This window comes from Culex quinquefasciatus, chromosome 3 (genome assembly GCF_015732765.1).
Source record: "Culex quinquefasciatus strain JHB chromosome 3, VPISU_Cqui_1.0_pri_paternal, whole genome shotgun sequence".
Classification (NCBI taxonomy): Eukaryota; Metazoa; Arthropoda; class Insecta; order Diptera; family Culicidae; genus Culex; species Culex quinquefasciatus.
The window spans coordinates 97,164,688-97,175,263 of NC_051863.1; the positions used below are offsets into that span (position 1 = coordinate 97,164,688).

A 10,576-nucleotide genomic window follows, 5' to 3' on the forward strand; every position below is an offset into this window, starting at 1 on the left:
GCTAGGAAATTCTAATCGAACTATAATTTTTTGCTAATTTTTTCTCAAACAAAATCCGATATTATGTGCCAATGTGTCGGAAGGAAACCCAACACGCAAGGTAAAAGATTTTACATCGTTTCTATAGAATATACAAATGCAACGATTTTTTACAGCCCAAGCGCAGGTCGAGCTGGAGGTTCAACGAGATCATCGACAAAGGCTTCGAGATAAAATTCCAGCGCAGACACTGCCCACACCCAAAGTGATTCACGGGGTCAATCATTCAGTGTGACCGTCGCGGGATTAGTAGGCCATGCTGCCATGAATCAACGTTAGTCAAAACCCCGCCATTCATTGCAGCAGAAAGTGCTAAAGTTTTAATCTACTAGGAAAATTTAATTAAGACTGGTAATATGAAACTGTGCACAAATCAACACATTCACAAAATTCAGCTTATAACATGCAAGACGGTTTTAAACAACCACTTTGCCACATGCTTTTACACGATTCCCAATTAATCTCTGGTTCTCAAAATTTAATCCTCTGGTTTATTTTGGCATAGGCTTCTGCCGCCAAAACAAAAAAACAAACGTCGGTGATAAAAAACGCTGATCCAGTGCAAAAAAAACACTGGTCCAGTGGAAACATTCGCTGAACCAGCGGATTTTTCGCCGAAACCAGAAGAATAATCTCCTGGTTGATTTTGGCACGAGCTGCTGCCGCCGAAAAAAAAAACCCGGACGTCAGCGATAGAAAACGCTGATCCAGCGTAAAAGAACACCAGTTCAGTGAAAAATCCGCTGGACCAGCGAATTGTTTCCCAAAACCAGCACAATAATCTACTGGTCGATTTCGGTACGAGCTGCTGCCGCCGGAAAAACCCGGACGTCAGCGATAGAAAACGCTGATCCAGCGTAAAAGAACACTGGTCCAGTGAAGAAATCCGCTGGACCAGCGAATTGTTTCCCAAAACTAGTACAATAATCTCCTGGTTGATTTTGGTGCCCTGCCGCTTTTTCCAAACCAGCGAGAAAATTTTCTGATTCTAGCAAAACTGATCCCCCAAACAGCGACATTTTTCACCAAACCAGTGTTTTTTTTCACTGGTTTGGTAGAATTTCATCGGTTTCCAAACCAGCGAAAAAATTAGCGATTCTAGGTAATTTTTGTGCAGGCTGAGAAATTAGCGACATTTTTCGCTAGTTTTAGCGAACTTTATCGCGATTTGGCGATGGATCCCCTTTCCGTGTACCCTTAACATGTTAACATTAAGTTCATTAATAAACTGTCACTGCATCCGCTTTGTAAATGCCGGCCCCGATACTTTTCACGGGTGTTCCCCTCAGGAACAGGGAAAGATTTACTTTTTTTTACCAAGATTTTTTTTGAATCTTTGAAATTTCTTTAAGTCGGGATAACAAAATACTTTGAAAAACGAGTCAATCGACAGATTATTGAATTTTGGTGAATTTTAATCCAGTTTCATTTTAATAACACTTGTTTTTCAATCTTGGACGACGGCTCCAAATATGCAATTCCCGTCCCCGGGAATTGTCTGGACGACCAGACTGTGGTCACGGAACGAGGATCGGTAGCGCGGGTACTTCATGTCTGCGTTTGCAAAGGTTTTGGCGCAATTTGATTTTCTGTTTCTCTGATTATCGAAAAGGAAGGACTCCTTTTCTCTTTTCTACCATAGTGCATGATTTGATAGAAAGTAGGCTTGACAGATCTGGATTGGCTTTAGGAACCCGACAAAGTCGGAAAGGCGTCATCCATAAAGTACGTCACGCTCTAGGGGGAGAGGGGGGGTTGTCGCAAGTGTGACAAAGTGTGACAAGGGGGAGAGGGGGGGTACGTGAGACTGTGACGTCACACTAGACTCAAATCAAAGAATCAAATTATTCGCTCTACAGCATTGCCTTGGCGTTCTCGATTACGAGATTCCTACTCGAAACTAGGTGTTCGAAGGCTTGATTGTTGAGGCAATTGCAAACCTCTTTTTACACCTTAGCTTCCATCCATCCCGGGATTCAAACTGACGACCTTTGGATTGTTAGTCCAACTGCATAACAGCGACTCCACCGAGACAGGACCCAGGAAACGACTCCTACACCTGGACTGAGCTATCGACCTAACCTCAAAGTTAGACCGGGACCAACATTTACTTCCCTGTCCGACGGAAGGCGTGATCAGACAAATCTCGTCTCGAAAAATGTCACCGGGACCGTCTGGGATCAAACCCAGGCCGACTGGGTGAGAGGCAATCACGCTTACCCCTACACCACGGTCCCGACTATTATTTACGCTAGACTATTTATCTTATATTGAACTTTTTTTTTTAAATATAGCTTTAAAAATTTAATGTTTGATAACTTTTACTCATAAATCAAACACGATTCAAGGCTCTATGAAACAGAGTTTTTGATGATAGATTTAATATGCTTCAAAAAACTGTGATGGTGATTTTTATCACTACACACGACGTGTTTTCTGGGGAACCTTAAGGAGAAAAAATAGTCATCGCTACTGTTGGGACGAGTTTCGGGCTTCTTTTCAGCGAATAAGACACACCGTTGATTGCAGTGTAAGTATTGCTAAAAGCTATAATTTCATGTCAGTTTCTAATTACAATATTTCAGTAGATTTTTACTTACATCGGTCACCCTAGTTTAACTCCGAATTCAACTCCTAATGACACTTATCGCTGGACGTGCGGGCAACTATCGAAGGTAAGTATTTTTTAGCTAATTTAATTATTCCAACTAATTTATGTTTCTTTCTACTCACGCACAGATAACCTACAAATTAAGGCCCCTTTTTACAGCAGCAGATGAGGAGAGCAGTTCCCCTGCGATCTTCCTGATTAGATTAAGTTAGGATTAGTTTTAGATAAGTTATCTCTCCAACACCTACTCACGAGTGTAGTTGCACAAAAGAATAAAAATCAACTAAATGCAGACGTTTTTCTCCCTTAATCGCACAAATTCCACTTTCCGAACTTTTCGCACCACTTTCGTTTTCGTTGGTTAACAAACGTTTTTTTTTCCTATCATTCGCTTTGACGTTTCGTAGCAACGACGTCACCGACTGTTTGGGATCTGGTTCTATCCCTGTCCATCTGAGCGCTGTTGGCCGTCGCAGTGTTGCAAATATGATCACGCCGGGGGGTTTTCGACGATGACATTTCTTGCGCCGCGTCGGAACAGTTCCCCGACCCGTTAAGCTGGTCCGAAACTTCCGGTTCAGTCTTACACCCATTCAAGTCCAAGCGTGCCAACTTTGCCACTGGTCGTCGCAGGAAACCGTCCGCTGTCTGCACCACCGCATCTCGTACTCTCCCATCTCGTCCTGGGCAGACCTCCACGACCCGTCCTCTTATCCAGCCATTCCGTATCTTCTCCTCCACCACTATTACCAAGTCGCCTAGCTCGAGCGGCTTGGACTCCTCCAGCCACTTTGTTCTACGGGCAATCGTCGGTAGATACTCCCGTACCCAACGCCGCCAGAACTGATCCAGCATCGTCTGACAAAGCTGCCAATCTCCTCTACAGGCCAGTTTTGGTTCCATCCAGGTCTTCGGGGGCTGTACCACTCCTCGTGAGCTCAACAACAGAAAGTGGTTCGGCGTCAACGCTTCTTGTTGCTCGGACTGTAGTGGGATGAACGTAAGCGGCCTTGAGTTGACGATGCTCTCTGCTTCCACCAACAGAGTCGCCAAGGTCTCCTCGTTTGGTACCCTGGAGGTGTACATCGCTGCCAACGCAGTCTTCACCGACCTCACTAACCGCTCCCAAGCGCCTCCCATGTGGGGCGCAGCTGGCGGGTTGAAAACCCATCGCGTGTTGGTGTTGGTGAACGCTTCCGCTAGTTGGCCGTCCAGCTTGTTCATCTCCATTCGCAGCTCGTTGTTTGCTCCTACGAAGTTCGTTCCTCGATCTGTACGAATCTCCGCCGGCGCGCCTCTGCGTCCGATAAACCGCCGAATCGCTTGCTTGCAGGACTCGGTTGTCAGCGTGTGCACCACCTCGAGATGCACGGCGCGGGTAGTCAGGCACGTGAATAACGCGACCCACCTCTTAGGCGTGCTACGATTCACTCGTACGGCGATCGGTCCGAAGTAATCGATACCGGTGCAGGAGAACGGCCGTTCGAAGGCCTGCAGCCTCGCTGCAGGGAGTGGGGCCATGCGTGGAGTAGCCAAAGTTTTTCCTTCCATCGCTCGCTTCAGCTTGCACAGTGGACACTTCTTTGGAATTTTTCGCACCTCCGTACGCAACATGGATACGAAAAATCGCTGTCTCACTTCGTTCACGACCGTTTCGCCGTTGGAGTGAAGAAACTTCCGATGATACCAAAACAGCAGCACGTTCGTCACCTGATGGCCTTTCGGTAGGATAATCGGGAACCGAGTGTCGTGCGACGCAAACGTTGCCTCGGAAATCCGAGAATCCGACCGAATCACACCCGTTTCGTCCATGAACGGCGACAGCTTCCGGATCTGACTGGTTCGCTCCAGCTCCACCTGACGTCTCGGCGTCTGCTGTCCGCGCGCTACGGACAAAGTAGCCACCTCGTCTGGGTACGCTTCGCTCTGCACTGTCCGGAAGATCGTCGTCTCTGCCATCACCAGTTCCTTCTGCGTAAGCGGTCCTTTGTTAGCGGTTGGTTCCGGTAGTTCTCCACGAAGTTCTGCTTGTAACGGAGAGCGTACGCCACCGCCCGCAGCAGCCGCGTCCAGTCAGAGAAGCGTCGCCAGTCGATTGCCAGCTTCGTCACCGCTTCGCGGTGGACCAGACAGGCACGCAACTCTTCCTCCGTCGTCTCCTCGGTGGGATTCACGTCCATGGGCCACTCGATTTCCTGCGACAGGATGAAGAAACGTCCGTACCACGGGTAATCCGGCGAGAAACTTGGACCCCTCGGGCCCCACTTCGTGGCCAGGTCCGCTGGATTCAGTTTTCCAGGACAGTGGCGCCACTCCGCTGCGTCCGACTTCGACAGGATCTCACCTACCCGACACGCCACGAACTGCCGGTAGTTCCGATGGTCCGAGTTGATCCAGGCCAGCACCGTTCTCGAGTCGGTCCACATCACGGTCTTGTCAATCTTCAGGCTGTGGCCGTTCGTGATCGACTTCCGCAACCGTACTCCGATGACCGCACCGTTCAGTTCCAGTCGAGGTATAGAAAGTGCCTTGAGTGGAGCCACTTTTGCTTTTCCCCCGATCAGTGCTACTTGAATCATCCCGTCAAAATACACAGCACGAAAGTACGCTACGCAAGAGTAAGCTTCTTCACTGGCGTCGCAGAAAACGTGCAGCTGGAGCGACACAATGTCAGCGATCGAGTACTTCGAGAAGTAGCAGCGGGGAATGCGCACCTCGCTCAGATGCTTGAACATGGCTATCCACCGCATCCAGCGCTCCTTCAGCTTGTCCGGGATCTTCTGGTCCCACTCGGTCTTCGCTCGCCACACCTCTTGGATCAGGATTTTGCCGTGGATGATGAAGAAGCAAAGCAGGCCAGCCGGGTCAAAGAGGGACATTACGATTCGCAGCGCTTGCCGTTTCGTGGGAAGATCGGCATCGAACGTTAGCGTCATCCTAAAGGTGAAGACGTCTTCGTCCGGCTTCCAGTACATTCCCAGCACTCGCTCCATCGGGTCGTCCTTGTCCAACTGCATGCACTTCTCGAGTGCAGGATCGCTCTCCCGACCCGTGCGAGAACCTCCTTGGAGTTGGACAGCCAGTTCCGTAGATCGAAGCCGCCTAGAGAGTGTACGTGCTTCACTTCCAACGCCAGCTTCGTCGCCTCTTCCACCGAATCGGCACTGTCCAGATAGTCGTCCACGTAGTGCTTTCGGATGATGGCTTCTGCCGCTTCGGGGTAGTCGTGCGAGTGCTCCTCTGCGTTCCTGTTCTTGACGAATTGGGTCGAGCATGGCGAGCATGTGGCCCCGAACGTCGCGACGTCCATCAAGTAGACTTCTGGTTCCTTGGTGGGGTCGTCACGCCACAGCAGACGTTGAGCGTGCCGGTCTTCCTTCCGAATCTTGACTTGGTGGAACATCTCCTTGATATCGGCGCAAAGTGCCACTCGCTTCTCCCGAAAACCAAACAGCACGTGCAGAAGGGTCTTCAAAAGATCCGGGCCTTTGAGCAGCATCGTGTTCAGCGAGACTCCGTCCACTTTGGCGGCAGCATCGCAGAAAATGCGGACCTTCGACGGCTTCTTCGGGTTCAGCGCGACACCTAGCGGTAGGTACCATGTGCGCCGAGGGTCAGCTTCCTCCAGTTCTGCCGGGGTGGCCTTGTGGATGTACCCTTTTCCTGGTACTCGGACAGCTGCCTCACGACACTTTCGCCAATCACCGGATCCTTCTGGATTCGTCGTTCCAAGCACTGCAGTCGACGCTTCGCCATCGGATAGCTGTCGGGAAACTCGAAGCAGTCGTACTTCCACAGCAGCCCCGTTTCGAATCGCTGGCCGACCCGCTTCGTCGTTTCTTGCAGGAGCTTGTTCGCTCTCTGGACTTCATCAGATTCAGGACCTGCTGTCGCTTCCACACCCAAGCTTTCAACCGAGAAGAACTCCTTCACCAGATCCTGCAACGATTGGTCGTCCTGGCATTCGCACACGTGGAAACTGTGTACGCGTCCAGCAGTATGGTCCTGCTTGCCGTACACTGTCCACCCGAGTCGGGATCGCGCCGCAATCGGTTCTCCAGGCTGTCCTTCTCGGACCTTCAGCATCGCCGTGACGTGAGCGTTGTCATTCCCAATGAGAATGCGTGGAGCAGCGTTGGCGTAGTCCTTCACCGGCAGGCCTTGCAGATGTGGGAACGTCTTGGCCAGCTCTGTGTACCGCAATGACTGTCGTGGCAGATCCAGCTTCTTCACCGTCCGCACATCGTTAAGCGCAAACCTCGCCTCGTCTTCGCCACCGGAAATCTCCAGCGCGATCCGCTGAGACTCCGATTCGGTGCGCTTCACGTTCGCCGTCCACTGTAAGCACAGCGGAAGCACCTCACCTTCGACGCCGAGCTCCTTAGCGATCTCCTCGTCCACCATCGTCCTCGACGATCCGTCATCCAAGAATGCGAAAGCTGACACCGTACGGTTGTTCCCGTGCAGCTCTACTGGGATGATTCGGAACAGCGCCGTCTTCCCGGCGTAGTGATGGTTGGTAATCGCGTTCGCTCCTGACACCTTCGGTTCGTTCTTCTCCCGCTTCTGTTCAGCGCGCTTCGACTCCGTGCCTCCCGACTTCTGCTTAGAGTGCAGCAGAGCATGATGCTGCTGTTGGCACCCATCAATGTCACATTTGTCGCTGATTCGACACGGCTTCTTCCCGTGAACACCTAGACAATTGCTACACAGCCTGTATTCCTCGACTATCCTCCGACGTTCTTCCAGCGTCTTCTTCCCGAACTCGGCGCAGTCCTTCACGCGGTGCTTGAGATCCTTGCAGACGAAGCACGCTAGCGCCGCTTTCTTCTCCGTAACCTCCTTGACTGGCGTCTGTGACACGTCTTCGGAGGAGTGCGCGCCGCAGAAGTTCTTGTCCCTGCCGCTCTTGTCCAGTTTCGCAACCCGCGTCTGCTGTTGTTGCTGCTTGGAACCATAGCTAATCGTTACGTCCGAGGCTGCCTTCACCAACGCTGACATGTAGCACGCAAACGTCGTCAGGTTCACCTGGCTGCAACGCTCCTTGTACAGCGACCAATCCAGCTTCGCGTTCGCAGGCAGCTTCTCCACCAGCTCGAACAGCAGCATCGGGTTGTTCAGGTGTGCCTCGTGTCCTCCAGCTTCCAGATGATCGCAGAGCAGCTGAACCGCCAACCCGAAATCGATGTAGGTCTCAAGCCGGTCCGGCTTTGGCGCTGGCGCGTTGTGCACCTTCTGCAGCAACGAGTGAATCAACATCTCCGGCCGTCCAAAAAGCATCTCCAACGTGGCTATAGCGTGCGGCACTCCCGCCGGATGAAGCAAGCGTCCTTGCACCCTTTCGTACGCGTAGCCTCGAACATACTTCTGCAACCTGGCCAAATTCTCTGCATCCGAAAACCCGCACGCGTTCGTCGTGTTGACGTACGCGCTTATGAACAGCGGCCAGTCCTCAGGATTTCCCGTGAACACGGGCAGCTCCTTCGAGATCACCTGCCTGGCGGCGAGCTGTTGCGGAGTCGGTCCGTAGTAGTCCGGTGTGTCATCGTTGCCGTCCACCTGGCTTCTATCTGCCCGTGGCGGTTCTTGCAAACCCGGAAGCTTCGTAAACGACTGCGGTCGCCCCCCCTGTTGTCTGCCCTCCTCCAGTCCCAGTGTGCGTCTGCGTAGTTCCTCCTGCTGACTGCTGCGGACCCGGTTGAGTTTGCGATTGCCCTCCTGGATTCATCTGCTGACCGTTCCCTTGAACACTACTCGCACACACATCCGAATTCAACACTGGTTGTCTTGACAGAAGACTCTGGATCAGACTAGTGGGGGGGTTGGGGTTTCCCGTTCACGGGAGTCGGAGAAGACTTAATTGGACTTGGAGAAGATTCCGCGATATTTGTGCCCGGTGCAAATGGCTTTTGAGTGGCATGCTTCGAAACTATAGTCTCTGAGACTCTCCCAATAAAACCTCCTAACGTAGACTGCGCTACTGTGTCGTTCAGGAAATCCCGTCTAACGCCCTATCTAAAACGGTTCGGTTTCCACCGGCCGGTTGTCCCACCTGACCAGCGACTGTTCCAGATGTCGTCGGGTTCCCGCTTGTTGACCAGTTCCAGCTGAAGTCTTCGTCGGTCTCAAAAGCGTCGAGCTCATTACCTCCTGATTCTGCTGCCACCTCTTCACCTTGCTGCGCGAACTTTGCTCCGAAGCCACGCTTCGGCCATCGCCGTCATCATCTCCGATTTCCAACTCCTCGAGCAGTCGGAACGTCTCTTCGAGCGCCTCAGTTTCGACCTGTAGCTTCAACGCCGCTAGTTCCGCTTCCTGCACCTGCTTCTTGGCAGCCATCTCCGCGTCTCGCTGCTTGCTCTCCAGCTCCAGGCGTTGTAGCGCGAGCTTTTTCTGCTCCTCCAGCTTTTGGATCTTCAGCTGAGCCAATCTGGTTCGTGCGCCGACGCCGGACTGCACCGAACTTGCCTTGGAACCCGCCTTCGATCCCGTTTTCGACCCCGCCTTGGAACTCTTGGCCTTGCCATCGTGTTTCTTGCCGGGTTCTTCCACTGGTGGCTGGGGTCTTGGTGTCGGCCTCTGGCATGGAGGGCAGTAGAACGACCGACTATGCGCCGCGATGCTATCGTTGACGCCGACGCACTCGTAGTGCATCCACGACCCGCAGACACAGCAGCTCACCATCCGGTCCGTGTTTGGAAAAGTGCACAGCATGCAGTCCATCCTTCCTATCGGGCGATCTTTTAGATTTGTTGGGACGAGTTTCGGGCTTCTTTTCAGCGAATAAGACACACCGTTGATTGCAGTGTAAGTATTGCTAAAAGCTATAATTTCATGTCAGTTTCTAATTACAATATTTCAGTAGATTTTTACTTACATCGGTCACCCTAGTTTAACTCCGAATTCAACTCCTAATGACACTTATCGCTGGACGTGCGGGCAACTATCGAAGGTAAGTATTTTTTAGCTAATTTAATTATTCCAACTAATTTATGTTTCTTTCTACTCACGCACAGATAACCTACAAATTAAGGCCCCTTTTTACAGCAGCAGATGAGGAGAGCAGTTCCCCTGCGATCTTCCTGATTAGATTAAGTTAGGATTAGTTTTAGATAAGTTATCTCTCCAACACCTACTCACGAGTGTAGTTGCACAAAAAGAATAAAAATCAACTAAATGCAGACGTTTTTCTCCCTTAATCGCACAAATTCCACTTTCCGAACTTTTCGCACCACTTTCGTTTGCGTTGGTTAACAAACGTTTTTTTTTTTCCTATCATTTTCTTTGACGTTTCGTAGCAACGACGTCACCGACTGTTTGGGATCTGGTTCTATCCCTGTCCATCTGAGCGCTGTTGGCCGTCGCAGTGTTGCAAATATGATCACGCCGGGGGGTTTTCGACGATGACATTTCTTGCGCCGCGTCGGAACAGCTACTTTCAAATGTGTCTTATAGGAAATTTTCTCAGCTTTCCAATGCTTCTAAGAGCGAAATGTTTCATCGGGAAATTTCTGAGATATCTCTATTTTAAGTTATTTGTTTAAAAATCCTTAATCATTTATTGGAAACTTTTAAATAACAGTTTAGGAAACTTGTCAAATGATGTGTTTCATGTGTCATTTACTCATCAAAATGTGCAAAATAAGACAAGAAACAACTTTGTAGAAGGTTGCAAACCGCTAAACATTTCGAAAATGAAGTTTTAACCGAATTTTTGAATATGTGGGATTTATTCAGAAATTAAAATCATTAAACTGCATAAAATATTACTATTATTATTAGGAGAAATACTTTTCATTAGTATGAAATGATTATTTTAGTTTTTTGTATTAAATGATCAAAGATTTACCAATATTTTAGAAGTTTATAAGACTGTAATCTTCAATCTTATCTTTAAAAAGAAATATTTCGTGATTTTTGTTTAAA

The 10,576-nt window shown here is 50.1% G+C and overlaps 2 protein-coding genes across 2 annotated transcripts; both read right to left on the reverse strand.

Annotated features, from left to right (window-relative positions):
* Positions 1–2,566: 2,566 nt before the first annotated feature.
* Positions 2,567–4,609, reverse strand: LOC119769127. Its single transcript, XM_038261026.1, has 2 exons — positions 2,640–4,609; positions 2,567–2,586 (listed from the first exon to the last, which is right to left on the reverse strand). Exon 1 carries the CDS (start codon positions 4,607–4,609, stop codon positions 3,035–3,037), a length of 1,575 nt encoding a protein of 524 aa, XP_038116954.1. The 3' UTR covers positions 2,567–2,586; positions 2,640–3,034.
* LOC119769128 lies at positions 4,609–9,896 on the reverse strand. The gene is made up of 6 exons (XM_038261027.1): positions 9,791–9,896; positions 9,661–9,732; positions 8,703–9,593; positions 6,307–8,336; positions 5,712–6,235; positions 4,609–5,670 (listed from the first exon to the last, which is right to left on the reverse strand). Exons 3-6 carry the CDS (start codon positions 9,371–9,373, stop codon positions 4,609–4,611), a joined length of 4,287 nt encoding a protein of 1,428 aa, XP_038116955.1. The 5' UTR covers positions 9,374–9,593; positions 9,661–9,732; positions 9,791–9,896.
* Positions 9,897–10,576: the final 680 nt, after the last annotated feature.

Excerpts from the sequence above, each read along its gene's own strand:
- LOC119769127 (XM_038261026.1), bottom strand. The coding sequence starts at position 4,609 with ATGGCAGAGACGACGATCTTCCGGACAGTGCAGAGCGAAGCGTACCCA.
- LOC119769128 (XM_038261027.1), bottom strand. The coding sequence starts at position 9,373 with ATGGACTGCATGCTGTGCACTTTTCCAAACACGGACCGGATGGTGAGC. Across the intron at positions 8,337-8,702 it reads CTGGAACAGTCGCTGGTCAG|CAGTCAGCAGGAGGAACTAC; the intron begins GTGGGACAACCG and ends CCGGGTCCGCAG. Across the intron at positions 5,671-5,711 it reads GGCTGTCCAACTCCAAGGAG|TGCATGCAGTTGGACAAGGA; the intron begins GTTCTCGCACGG and ends GCACTCGAGAAG.